General features: G+C 38.1%; 1 protein-coding gene across 1 annotated transcript; it reads left to right on the top strand.

The window, feature by feature from the left end:
- The first annotated feature begins 470 nt into the window (after nt 1-470).
- On the top strand, nt 471-13,170 carry LOC147054757 (uncharacterized protein C14orf132). Its single transcript, XM_085915605.1, has 2 exons — nt 471-567; nt 12,952-13,170. The coding sequence occupies exons 1-2, from the start codon at nt 538-540 to the stop codon at nt 13,168-13,170; spliced, it is 249 nt and encodes an 82-aa protein (XP_085771731.1). The 5' UTR covers nt 471-537.
- Nucleotides 13,171-15,186: the final 2,016 nt, after the last annotated feature.

The following is a 15,186-nucleotide window of genomic DNA, read 5'->3' as shown; positions in this document are numbered from 1 at the left end:
GGGTGCAGAGGACTTGAAATAGTCAACATTGGAAGCAAATCTTTACTATATTAAAACAGTTTTCTGATGCGTTAAACCCAGCAAATTGACGATGGGAAAAAGCCTAAATTCAAAATTATTTCTTTTTTTTTTACAGTATCATTAAAATTACATGTTCATCTTGCAAAGGAGATGATTCAACAGACCACATTGTTTGCAGTTTCCCCCAAAACAAAGTAAAAGATATGGTTTCGATGTTCATGGGATGCAAAGTCAAAAAGACACATGATCAAGTAATTGAGCAAGGTTAGTTTTGCACACTTAAAGGAACAAGAATCCCCCCTCCACACACACAACCAGGGCAATCGGTGGGGGTGTATTTGCTCATGTGCTGAATGAATCAACTATTCCATCAAGCATGAAGAGCTTTTATTGTAGCATATCTGCGACACAGCAGAGACCTTCATCCTCATTTTCTTCTCCCTCCTCCAGTGCTTTGCTCAGTCTCCTGCCTAAGTGAATCTTTCCGCCTTCAGGCTGGCCACCATCGATCCAGGAATGATGGAGTTATCACTGATGGCTGCACAGGTAAGGAGAGCAAGCGAACACTGACTGCAAACAAGGATCCGGGAAAGGAGGTGTACTGGAATTTTGAAGTGATTTTGAGTCTTTATCCAAATTAGTTTTTCAGCATCGGTTTTAAGCATAGGAACATCAGATGGTCGTTGGGAATTCCTTAGATAAGTGATTTATGATATATCATAAATATTGTATGTCCTCAAAAAGTTGAAATGAGAAATGAGATAAAAATATTTTCAGTATAATTAGAAAATAAATAAAAACGGCACTTGTTACAAATATGTATAACTTCATCTTGGCATCAAGTTTTGGGGCTCAGTAAATTATTATGGTGAAATTACAAAAAAAAAAAAAAAGTCACAATCAAAGCGTGACGTCAGGAATTCCATAGTCAGGGAACCACAAAAACAAAAGCTCTCCATTGTACTTTGTTCAGACCAAAGGACAATAGTAGTGATTCGGAGCACCTTAAAGTCATATTGGGGATAAAAAGCAAAGAGTGCATCACTTTACATAACAGGAAGTTATGCTTTCGAAATCACTTGCTTAGTTTGCTGTTTGGTGTTTGCATTGCTTTATGCATTATTAGAAATAGATGATGGATGGATGGATGGATGGATGGATGGATGGATGGATGGATGGATGGATGGATGGATGGATGGATGGATGGATGGATGGATGGATGGATGGATGGATGTGTATTGTGCAAACAGCAATAACTCAAGTGAAGTTTTTCCACAAGGAGAGATGGAGGGAAGGGCTTTATTTAGACAAGTGAGTCATGTGTGAGGTCACGTCTTGTGGGTTCTTTGCTTTTTTTAAGGCTATTGTTTCAAAGAGAAGTCATTTGGAGGCAAATATCTGTATCTACCCCCATCATGAATTTCTTTTTGTTTCATTGGTTGATGGTAAACAGCTCTCCTTTTTCAGCCTGTTCTTTTTCCTCTCATCACCCTTTGTCCTTTGATGAACACTGGAGATAGAGAGCCAGAGGGCAATGCTTGTTATTAGTGATGGGACGGGACACAAAACCCCACCAGACGAATTTTTTGCAAAATTGTGAATATAGAACAATGCCTCATTTAAATTTTCCATTTTTTAAAAATGTTTTATTTTTATTGAGCAGAATGCAAGAAAATGAATGATCTAGCGCTAAAGAGCAAATGTGAACATAAACAGGAGAGCCACTTTTGTTACCGGCTGTTTTTTTCAGATGCTGCTGCAGTAACAGCTGCAGCTGAGATCTTCCCTCTGACTGAATACTTGAACAAAAAAAAAAAAGTGCCAAAAATGCAAATAAAGTAAGCATTAATGTTAATATTAACTGTATTAGTGACTTTACTTCTGGGCACCATTTTGAGCCATCCTAACTAGGTTTAGGGTAAAAGAAACTATGGTTTCAAACTAAGGATAGGGTGTTGAAATAGGGTTTCAAAGTAGGCTCAGGGTCTAAAACTAGAGGTAAAGTAACGTTCTAAACTAGAGTTAGGGTATCAAAGTAGGGTTTCAAACTAGGGTAAGGTTTTCAAACTAGGATTAGGGTATCGAAGTAGGGTTTCAAACTTGGGTTAGGGTTTAGAAGTAGGGTTTTAAACTAGGGTTGGGATTTCACACTAGGGTAAGGGTTTAGAAGTAGGGTTTAAAACTAGGGTTAGGGTTTACAAATAGGGTTTCAAACTAGGGCTAGAGGTTCAAATAGGTTTAGGGTTTAGAAGTAGGGTTTCAAACTAGGGCTAGGGGTCCAAATAGGGTTAGGGCTTAGAAGTGGGGTTTCAAACTAGGGTTAGGGTATCAAAGTAGGGTTTCAAATCAGGGTTATGTTTGGCAGTAGGGTTTCAAGCTAGGGTAGGAAGATAACACTCCATGTTCTGACTATGCACATGCCATTAGAGACATCATCCATTCAGTTATCATTGGGAGCCTATTCAAATTATAAATGCCTTTGTCAAGGTTGCCACATCTATGCACATACTTCAGACTTCATTTGTAAGCTCACAGTGCCTGTCATCATACGGACATAGAGAGTTGAGCCAACCTCTATAGTGATAACCTGAGGACACGTTACTGCTGAACACATTAGGCACACGAGCGAATGGCTCATGAGTCATGGCACGCATAATATAAGCCCCATAATGCTTTATTCATTCAGGAGGGGCCGAGCACGACAGATTAGAAGCATACAAAATCATCACATGCACATGGAAAGAAACAATGGCATGTCTCTTAGACGTTATGTCAATTTTCAGCCCACACATCACTTGGGGAGTCAACGTTTAAAGTTTTTGGGGTTGCAATGTCATGATGTAGTACAATTAGAGACACTACATTTCATCATTTCATGCCTTGATATTGTTATTATTATGACTCTGTCACCACATGACTGTCATCCAGCCATTTTCTATACCACTTATCCTACACGGACATTTCGCTACAATTATTGTTAGCTATATTTTTATAAATGTAAATAGGAGTTTCACTTAACTGCCTTTTTTCAAGTGCTAATGTTTATATTTTTATTCAGTCATCAAATATGTTTTCAAAATTTACAATTTCATTAGTTCTAGTAAATTATAGTAACCTTGTCACTGAACGGGGGACTGAACCCATCCTGCCTGCATTAGGATCATCACCACACCCGACCGAAATGTGGATTGTGTAATTAAGATGAACACTTGAAATACCACTGGGACAGCTTTGTCATATAAAATAATCTCTTTACAGCAGTCGAGTGTTTTGTTGTTTGCAATATCAGAGGATTAGGATAATCCGAGTCTCGCAACGTGGTTAATTTTGGATTTCATAACAAGGTGCTTCCGTGTACAAACAAGTCATGCATAATCCGGTTGGAATGATGGCAACAGAGAACTATGATATCTTTATGCCTATAGTGATTGTATTTTCAAAACTATATTTCAGCACTTGACACTTTCCCAGATGTTTTTTACTTTGCTCAGATTGATTTTATCCACCTATGACTGCCGGCTGGTTAGCACCGTAAAACCGAGCAGGTCGTTTTGAGGAGTAGGTCTTCGATGACTAATCCTTAGCCCGCTAATGAAACTGTTTAGTCTTACGAAAGGCACTGACCACAAAACTTTTGCGACTGTTGGAAATTATGATGTGCAAGTCTAATATAATGAAACAGGATATAAAGATGAGGGTGGCTGTCGATGCAGGCAAAATAAAAGAAGATGGCATGGTCAAGGTGAACATTTGATTTCTAGGCAAGACAACTTTTGTGTTGATCATCAGAGTACAGGACCTATGTACAGTTTTATGGAATATCAACTCTAAATGTGTAAAGCCGAGGTGTATACTCCAGGTTGACATGCAACGGGAATAGAGCTACTGTCTGTTCAGTAGAGCACACAGTTAATAAAAATGAGCTTAACAGTGCATGAAACATACACAAGTATTTTAAGAGGTGCGTGTATGTAATGTGTGTTCTACCTGCACGCATATCTGTGTTTCTCTTTTGAGACTGTTCACACTCTAATGCAAGCATTTGTTAAACCGATTATATCACGGTTGTGCAGGAATATGCAGGAATCGTGGGTTCAGGGAAAGTGTGATTGTGCGTGTGGTGGAACATAGAATGTACCCAATAAATATATAGGAACCATTTGCAGCCATTTTGAATAGTTACATTAAAACCCTATATTTTGGGTAAAGCAAGTGAGGGGAAAATGAAGCTTCAAATTTGCTTCATGAAACAGTTGTTATATTTTTTACCCCTCTTTATGAAATGGTTGTTTTAATGAAAGTGGTTTAGAAATGGTTATTCAGAGTGCTTTCGTCAATGTTAAGCAGAGCACCATCTCGAGGAGACAAAAAAAATACCAAAAATATTCCTTAATTTGTATGTCTGCATGTCTAAAAAGGCCTTACATTTTTAGATGATAAAGATACTCATTGCAATGACATGTGGACAGCCAACATGATTTTTTTTCTCTCTCATTTTAAGAACCAATTACTTTATTTTGTGAAATTCCTTTAAAACTCCATGAAGCAACCAAAACATACCTCTCATCATTGTGGCTTGGAACACAATGGATTACTGATGCTAAGTGAGTATTTATGTAGTGAGAGGAGACAGATGGGGAACAGAAGGGAAGAGGACGCCATATGATTAAAGACCTCAAGCAGAAATAAACATGACCACCTTGGGACTTACTTGTGTAGGTTGACCCACTAAAACGTGTTCTGACGGAATGCCTGTGTATATGCGTGCACCCGGATGCATCCGACATGTGCATCCACAGTACAGCGTGAGTGTGTTGAGAGCATATGAAGCGGTCGTATGAAAGCCGGACAACGTCACTTGGTGATGTCGGTGAATGGTGCTCATTGCTCGTCTGTCAGCTTGAGCGCCTCTAGCAAAGATAAGCAAAGATTCAGCCACCCATGGAACACAACCCCGCCTCTCGGTGTCGCACTCTGTCACTTTTGTACTCCTTGCACTTTTCATCAGCATACCTTACTCTGCAGACTTTTCTCGATCCACTTTCTCCTGCTCTGTTATTCTTGCACCCTCCCTTCCTGTCATAAGTGCAGTCTGCCTTATTTTGCCTCCAGACATGCTCAAGATGTTGTATTTTCTTGTCATTACATGGCTCGATAACTAAGACATTATGATGTGATTTTTTTCTGCATTTGAAAACAGTCATCTTGGGACTCATTTGAATGACGTCAGTTCAATTGTGTTTTTCCCAGAAAATAAGACAAAGTGATGTCATGTCTCTTTGAAAGTCGCTGCTAGCAAGGAAGACTTCTTTGGTTACTTTTCCCCCTTTGGCTCCTTATGGCGGGACAGTTACATATCCCTTAATTTATTCATGACAATAATTGTGAGTCATCAACACAGTGAGGGTGGATGGTATCATTGATACGTATAATAATAATATCTAATAGTTAAAGGCACAATTGATTCCATTTGTTTGTTCATAACTTATATGGTGGTTGACAGACAAAATCATAAAAAAAGTTGATTCCAGAATAAATTCTGATATTTAAAAAAAAAAGTGTACTAAATGTTTTCAGTGTTTTGAAGAGTATATATATATATATATATATATATATATATATATATATATATATATATATATATATATATATATATATATATATATATATATATATATATATATATACTCTTATATAGAGTATTAATTATGGGTATAATTAGGGTTAATAGAGTAGAGCTGTGGGGCTTTACATTTTACAGTGCCAATGCAGGAATGTTCTGGACTGTATACATCTTTTTCATTTAATTTTAACACAAAGGAAAAAAAACCAATAAAAATTGGAGAAAAAGAAAAAGTTTGTGTTCACATATATATATATATATATATATATATATATATGTGTGAACACAAACTTTTTCTTTTTCTCCAATTTTTATTGGTTATATATATATATATATATATATATATATATATATACATATATTATATTTTATATTTTATATATATATATAATCAGTACTTTAACCTCAATGCATTTAAATGTCTGACGTGTCATGTGAAACGTGTGTGTCAAATACATGCAAATATTCACTATTTTGTAATCAGGTGTACCTAATATAGTGTCCTGTGAATTACACGCTCATTTTTTTTTTTGTACTGCTATTTTCTCAATCCTTTGTTTCTCTTCATCTCCTCCCTTTCTGTCTTTTTCCTATCCCGACAGATGTTTCAGAGGGTAGAGGAACAGCTGGCTGCGGCCAGGCTGTTTATTAGTTCCTTTTCCTTTCCCTTCGTTTCTGTTCCTCTCTTTTCATCTCAGCAGTTACAGACAGAGAATCCCATTTATAGCCCTAAAATCCGATTTTTTTTGTGTGGCTTGGGCTTGTTTACAATATTTAAAGACACATTTTCTTGGTTTGTGAATAAGGTGGGCGTTAATGAGAATCCAACTATCTCAAGCAAGTAAATTCTGATGAACGAACAAACGGCTGTGATTTATTTACAAATAAAGATATTAATGTGTGTTGCTGCCACATGCTTGGGGGATCACCACAGGCGGTATCTGAATCCCCTCTTAATTTACGAGAATTAATCCAGGAAATGTCATTCATATGGTATCAAATTTGTACGGACTTCTTGGGGTGCCATGACGGAAGGATTTCTTTCTCATCAGATTTTGAGGATTGAAGTGATGTTTCTCTTTAATCCCAATAGGTCACGCAGCACTGCATGCTGTTCCAGGATATCCTGAATGCGTCCAATCGGGATAAGAGCAATGGCTTGAGAGTTTGCAGGATGTATGCAGCAAACAAGAAGAGACAGGAAAAAAAAATCCATGTTGGTGGATTACATTACACATTGAAAGAGTGAGGAACAAAAAGATGCCGATAGCGACCTTTTGAATTTATGAGCACTTCTTGAAGATTTGCATCTGTGTTATCCAGGAAATGGCTTTGGGTGGATTTACATTACATGGTTCAAGTGATGTGAAATTGGATATCCTCAAATTGAAATCTGGGTTATTAAACGGATGAAAAGCCAATGAAACGAAACTGCACTGTTATGCAGGCCTGACAACACATACAAAAAAAAAAAAGAAAAAAAAAAAGAGGCGAAATAAATAAATACATTCACAAATGCACGCACGCACGCACAAATGCACGCACACACACACACAAACGCAAACACAAATAATTGAACTCAAAATTTCAAGGCATCAAACTTTGATAACATTTTAACTACATTGTTTTAAATTGAACTAAAGTGTTTTTTATTTTTTTTATTTGCATTTGTAAAAATTGGGTGGCCCACGTTTCACAACAACAAAGAAGTAAGAGTTCACAGAACGATTGTTCCTTTTAATTAAGTACAAACAACTTGCTAACACTGTTGCCACAGTTGTACATTTGAAAACAAATTTGAGTTTGAACCAATCAATCAACTAGTGGATTTTTAGAGATTCCATTATAACAATGAGATTACAATTGCTTTGTATAGCGATCAAACTACGATGAGCAATGTGTGCATGTCAACATTCAGCTTTGGAAAATGAATGGGACCTCTAATCTACAAGTACTTTCTAGCTCTGGACATAATGATGAGAGTAATGCTGAATAATTTACATATGACATGGCGAAAGAGTCGCCTGTGATGTCACAGTTTGGGCACGGTGCAGGAGACAAGCGTAGAGGATGGCTTAAACGTTTCATGTTACAAATCCAGCCGAGAAAAGAGCCAGGGTGAAAGCTTGAAAAACGATTGGCCCTCAACATCATCCCTCCATCTCAATATATCATCCCTTACAAAGTGCATCCATCATTTTCATGTGTGTTTGGAATCCATCATCATCATCCTTCCACCTCCTCTTTACATCCCTGCTATCTAATGAGCCGCCTACCTCACGTCTTCTCCTTTCCGGAGCTTGTCATCCTCATGTAATTTTTACCTCAATCCTTTGACATCATCTTCCTCCTACCTTTTGCGTACATACATTGCATCATTTGTTCACTGTCCTACCTCCTCCTCCCCCTCCTTACCTCTTTCCTTTCTTTCCCCCACCTTGTCATCACTGCCATCCTATCCTTACCGCATGTCTTCCATTATCCCATCATCCATTCACTCTTATTCCTCATTTCCTCATCTCTACATGGCCACTTCTGTAGTTGTATTCCCTAGCTGACCTCAATTTTTACCTCCTCTATTCTCTTACAATCCCATCATCTTCCGACTTCATCCCGTGATCTGCTCATCATCCTACTTCACTTTAACTTCTACACTAGCTCATAATATTGTTATTTTCATAACAACATCACAATCCCTATAATATCTCATTCCTTGATCCTTACATCTCATCACAACATCTATTTCATCATCATCACGAGTTCATGCTCCGACCTCATCTCTTTACATCCAGTCCGCTGCCTCATTTACATTCCCTTTCATTCTTTTTTTTTTTTTTTTTTAATTCTTTTGTTGGTTTATCAGGTGCATTCCCCTCTGACATCGCTTTCAGTTTCCACCTGGAGGGGTGTCTCATCTGTTCAGGTGGACTCACACCTGAGACAGGCACAACCCCCCCCCCCCTCGCATCACATTTTGTCTAATTACTTTTATGTCCTCGTTGATATCACAAAGTACAACCTGTACCCTTCAACTCATACATACATACACATTGCAGGCGTGCTGTCCACACACTTTGCCCTTAGAGAGTGCATGATCATCTCGTCTCTCTCTCTCTCTCTCTCTCTCTCTCTCTCTCTCTCTCTCTCTCTCTCTCTCTCTCTCTCTCTCTCTCTTCTCCTCAGATTGAGCAGGGTCTCATTAAAGTGATCTTTTGCTGTGCGCTCTCTGTCTAAGTCAGAGTGCAGAGCAGGAGGACATTGGGGAGCTTTTTTCTTACGTCACATTTAAACCCCTGTAGGTACAACTTTTCTTTCACTTCTCATCCTCAATCTTCCCTTTCCAAATTCTAATATTTTTTTGGCAGCACCTTTACCTGATGAAAAATGTGACTGTATTTCCAACCGTAAACAGAAGTTTTCCGACTTTCCTGCTGTGTTGATTTTAGTCGTAGCAATATACCGAAGAGGTAGGCAATTTTAAGAGTAAATAAGACCTATTGTTAATGATTTAAATGACTGTCTTGAAATTTTTGCAACTTCTATAATTGTGTAAATTTATTACATAGTTGGAGTCCGATAATTGTGTATGCTGGTGTATATGTGATGCTGCTATAGCCTACTGCGAGTCTTTGTTTCGGCATCAACACGAAAAGAGTTTCCTCACTTACATAATTTATTTTGTGCAATTATACTTTATTCTTTAATGCTGACTGCTAACGTCTCACTGAACAGTCTCCTTTCGTCCTTAACTGACTGGCCATGTTATCATTGCTCTGTAACTTGGTCTGACTGCTAGAAGAGAAAACAAAGTAATGACCATGATTCATACTTTAAACTAGAAAAGTCAGACTAATAATAATTTTGTCATTAACACAACACTGTTTCAATCTCAATTAAATACCTGTGAAATTAAAAATATTGATTTAAAAGCAAACAATTCCACAAGTAAATGATCAGTTTCTCATTTCAATGATTACTCGTGTACCATTGGTTGTTCAAATGATTTCTTACCAATGTTGGTCACGGCTGCCTAACTGAACTTTTTTTTTTTTTTTTTTTGCATTCTGTATTTCTGTGATGGTTAATACACAAGTATGCAGAAGATCTCGCACATAGAGTTGGTAATGATAACACGATTATTGTTCTTACGAATTTTCACAAAAGTGAAAAATATTAAAGAACATTCTTATTTCTTAATATGACAAAGTATAGATACAATTTAAATACTTTTAGTAAATTCACGTGTTGAATATTGTGTCTAAGTATATTGGTAGGAAAAAGTGAATTCAGATGAAAATGACTCATTCCTCTTCCAAAAAGCCCTTCTTGTATGGTCACGTTATTTTTATGACTGGTCTGCTATAGATTTTTTAAATTACTCTACGGTGCATATCATAGAATAGTTAATATTAGTTTAACGTATTTATGATGTATGCTGTTCGTCTAGCCCTCACTTGATTGGCCTTCGGCAATTGTGAACACACAATAGACAGGTGCCCCTAAAAAAATACTTAATAATATTGAACTCCGCAACCTCGGTTGGAAAAGCGGTTCCGGAAAATGGATGGATGGATTATGACAAACTCATTTTAGTAGCTCAATTTAAAAAGTAAAAATCATATATAGATTCACCACACACAATAGATTATTTCAGACTTTTATATTTTAAAATATATCAGCTATTTTATAGCCAATACAATACCATTTTTAATATGCATCATAAATGAGGAAAATTGTGCAAAAAATATATCTTCCCACATGTTTAATGAATCTTTATATGATTTATTAAAATGTATTACTCCAGAACAAACTCTTTCACAATATTCAAAATGATCGCAATGCCCCTGTTCTATCTGTGTCAGTTTACAGGTGTTGAAAGATGTTCAAAAAGTCTTATGCAACTGTAACTTTCCTGTGAATGAACAGCTTGTCACCCCTTCATCGAGCTCATGTGTGTGTGTGTGTTCCCAAATTATATGTGCTTCAATATGATATGTGTGTCTCGTGCGGAAAACAGACAATGGAAAGTATAAAGGAGTATGAGAAACAGCGGTGCATAAAGATCCCCTGAGCAGAATCTTTCTTGCCAATTGTGACGTTTAGAAAGAGAGAAGAAGCAGATGTAAGAAATGCTAGAATGTTTAATTGCATTTGCATGGACAGCGGGAGAATGAGTCTTTCTGATAGTAACTTTTGCAGCCAGCAAATTTGCAGATCTATTTTGGTAGAGAAGACGGGGCATGTGGACATGCTTGCCTATCCTGATTTTTATGCGGGCACAAGTCTGGTTGCGCCTGAATGGAAATTTGGCAGAGCATTCTGTGCCATTCTGTACATTCTGGTGGAATGACACGATGCCTGATGGGGCCACGTCAGTATCAGTAGATATCCCGCTGGTCTAACTAGATTTTTTCCTTGAAAAGGATATGAACATCCCACACGTGCTATGCTCACACTGTTGCTCTCTCGTCTGTTTTTGTTGATGCCATGTCGGCACTGTTTTTCTTCAGGAAGAGACACAGCCGCAAGGCTGAGACGTTTTAATGAGAGGGAGAAAAAGTTCAATGCTGTCTTGTGTGGAAACATTTGTCTAGTTTTGGCGTGAAGTCTGATTCACATATGCACTGTGGCAGTTGATGTGTTTTCTAATGTACCATTGTCAAATGACATCTGAGCTTCGACGTTGTGGTCTCTCTCTCCCCGAAAGCTTTCTTCGAACGTGACAAATCCTCTGAGACACTTAGTATTAAATACAAATAATAAGCAGCAGACGTGAGAGTGCTCTTGATTTATTCTTCTAAATATTGGTGCCATATCTTAACCACCAAAATACAATATGTTTTTTTTTCTCATGAAAAAAGAATGAAAGAACACAACATATGAAAATCTCTCAGAAATCCAATTTGCTAAAAAAAAGAAAAGATATTTTTGGGAATCAGCCTAAAACAATATGTTAAAGGGCAACACGATTATCACCCAGAAAGTCATCTGCCAATTATTACACAAAGTCCTTCATTATCTATTTCTACTTGCCACTAAAAGTTTGCAAAAAAGAAAATCATAATGGTTAAGATTGTCAATATGGCCTATCAGTAGTACGTGATAAATATGTGCTGTGAAAAAGGTCAGCCATCTCTCGCCTTTCTTGTACTACTTCCAATGGGAAAAACACCAATTAATGATAGACGGCATGACTTAAGAGTTGTCAATCATTTGTTATGCACTTGTGGGCACACTCTTAATGGGCACACGCCTATGGCCTTGTTACATTGTTAATCTGAGAAAACACACTATTCAGTAATTGCGTGTTACTATAACACTAAAGGCACTTTCCCTGCCAAGTGCAAGTTTTGTCCAACTGTAAAGGTGGGTTGCTGAGGTTTCCTTCTTTTGGTATTTTGTAGAGGTGTGCAGTTACAAAAGGGCCAGAATAGGCAAAAAATATAGTAGACTCACTGGATATGATCCATCCCATTTCCTTTGTTAAATTTGGAGATAACAAGAATGACACTGCTCTCACTGTGTCCTCAATTTTCCCTCCAGTCTGAAGTTGAGCATAAAAGTGGATTCACTAGAGACCGCTTAAAGCAGGAACTTGACTCAGTTGAGACACTGCCGAGTGAACACTGCTCGTGTTTGTAGACAAACGAATAATGACCCCACTCACACTCTTGAGTGCTGACTAATGTTGGATCATTGTGGCCCCCAGAAATATCCCACAGAAGGACAACACAATTTCCATAGCCAAATTGTCCTTGTGCCAAACCACGCAAATTCAGATTTGACTTTCATAATAGTCATGGGGCTACTATTGAATTTTGGGCTTTAACTTGCTGAAATACCCCCAAGTTAAAAAGTCAAAACTTGAGTTATTAATGGTCACTGAACAGACTGTGACTGAATGTGCCGTGTGTCACGTATTGCCAACAGATTGCATTTGTCGTGTTGTCTTTTTGCAGAGGCTGTGTTAAAAAAAATATAAAAAAATAATAAATAAATGTTACTCAACAGCTGAAGAAACTGGGATTCATTTCCTGCCTCACTAGTTCTCTCGGTGGCTTTCTCTGCTAGTTTGTGCGTGAGGAAAGCAAAACTTTCTAACATGTGGCAGACTGTTAATCCTCTGTGAATGAAACCCACAGAGATGTAGATTGCTGTTTACTGTACAGCAGAGCTGTCCTGAACCCGATGCAGCTGTGAGGTTAGAAGCCCCTGAGAAGAGCTTTTTATTGTTCAATCATGTTGTGTTTATGAGCTCAGAACCCGTAAATGAAAATATTACATTTTCCCTCTTCTTGTCCTGACAGCATTTCCCGGCTGTGAGAGGGGCCTTCATGGATTCTCCCTATAATGGCAACACGTCTTTGCAGACGTCGACTTCCAACCTCAATGCCGGCTACTCTCGACCCTCAGAGACGGAAGATGATGGCAAAGTATCCAGTGACACAATTTGGCTGTGGGTTGCTGTCTTGGCAACCATCGGCAACATAGTGGTGGTGGCTGTCGTTTGTGCCTGTGCCTTCTGACAAGATGGTATGGCGGAGCAAGGATTTTCCAGGAGTCTTGTACATCCTGAATATAATTGAGATTTCTTTTTCTAGAATGAGAAATAATAGCCTTACTTTTTTTCCACAGTGACAAACTTTCTGGAAATAAAATATATTTTTTTTTCCTGTAGATATATTTTCAGAAAACTGGATATGAAATGAAACTCACTTTGGGCTGCAGCAAATGTCACACATGGTTCTTTCTTGACTAAAATTTAAAGCAAACCCTTGGATCAGCTCAAATCTAATACACACAATACCAAAAAAAAAAAAAAGCATTGCCCGTGAGCTGCAGGTTTGGCTATAAAATGTTGCATCCCTAATAGAGGTGTACGTCTATATTGCATATTTCAAATCTGTTTTTCACAAATGAATAATTTAAAAAATACAGTCGTCACAGATACCCAGGCCAAATTTTATGTCAGTTGTAGGTCGGAGGTCCTAAAATGAGGGTGATCATTGAAAATGACAGCGACAAAAGATAATCCAAGTCAGACATATATTTCCCATCTCTCCCAGTTTGTCTCCCCAGACAGAATCAATTGTCACTTTAAAGTCTTTTTGGCTCTGTGTATGAGGACATCTAGTGGCCACAGTAGTTATGACCTCTAGATGTCGGGAAGTGATTGTAAATGAACCAATTCGTCATTTAATGACAAAGGAGAAAGACTGTAGAACGAAACTTTAAAAGAGGAAACAAATCTCAGTGATTAATACTGTATAAACTCTTACTCATGCCAGAATACTTGCCAAAATTAAAATCATAAGCAATTTCCTGCATCATTCTACTATAATCTAATGTAAATCGACAATACACAGTGTGGCTATATGCTTAGACAGCCAATTCTCAGTTGAGTTGAAACTCTGTGTAAACTCTGCCAGCATCCTGTCAGCTCTCTACAGCGTAATAATCTGTTGCATGGCTCTTATTCTCGGATCTTCAGTTTCTGATGTTGTTTTATTCTCCATCTCTCCCTCCCGTAGTGTGCCCGAGGGAAGACTCCCCGTGCAGCCCATTAGAGAGGATTTGAACTTGTCTCATTGATGTTAGTCTTGGATGAGTTTGCAGACAGAATTGAACCAAGCTTGCTTCAAAGAAAAAAAAAAAAAACGAGCTGGCAGTAAAAGGAAATGGGCTGAGATGAGGTTGCAATCATCCTGCAAAAGGGCGATTAAGAAAAAAAGAGGGATGATGAGTTCAACACATGTGAATGACTGACATACTGTCTGTCGGTAATTGATTCAAAGTTGAGGGATAAGAAGGCAGGTCAGAAGGAGAAACACATGAAAAAGATGATGGAATACGATATGACATGTTGGAGAGCAAGAATTTGCTAGATGATGCCACAAGAAAAGAATATTACCGCTTTTTTCCCCTCTGTAGTTCTCAGAGTTGATCAAAAGGGTTTGTTTGGATTGTTACACAAGATTTGTTGCAGCCCTCTGAGCAACCAGGCAGCTCCGCAGGCACTGGCTCTACTCTAGAGCCTATTAATAGTTCAGCTTTCCTTTACTTTAGAAATGCACAAGTGCACAACGGGCCTTGGACAGTGACTTTGTAGCTTTGTGATTATTCAAAGGTCAGGCCATTGTCCATGACCTGCCTGTCAGTCAGTGTCAAGTCAAGTGTTCTGTAGAACTTCCAGCCTTTGGGATTCCACAAAGAAGAACACACGGACGTCAATGGATAAAACAGAATTTTGGGGACATTACACCCTCCTCAAAATTCCAAAACTATTAACTATCTTTTGACGAAAGACAGCACTCGGCCGACCTACACGCAAAAAAAACGTGAGTTGATTTTCTCAGTAAAGGCTCATAGGATTTGCCACTATAAATACATGACGAGTGAACACTAACTGTAAATTCATTTTCATTCCTGCATGTTCTATTTTATCCATTCATTCTTCCATTTTCTATATCGCTTATTCTCTTCAGGGGTGGTGCGGAAAGCGGCAGCCTACCGGGGTCGATTTGGACAAGGGGCTGTTGGAA

Source organism: Syngnathus leptorhynchus, chromosome 7 (assembly GCF_054491065.1).
Source record: "Syngnathus leptorhynchus isolate UIUO chromosome 7, UIUO_Slep, whole genome shotgun sequence".
In the NCBI taxonomy this organism is placed as follows: domain Eukaryota; kingdom Metazoa; phylum Chordata; class Actinopteri; order Syngnathiformes; family Syngnathidae; genus Syngnathus; species Syngnathus leptorhynchus.
The sequence above is the reverse complement of the archived record's forward strand: the minus strand, read 5'-3'. Positions and strand labels throughout refer to the sequence as shown.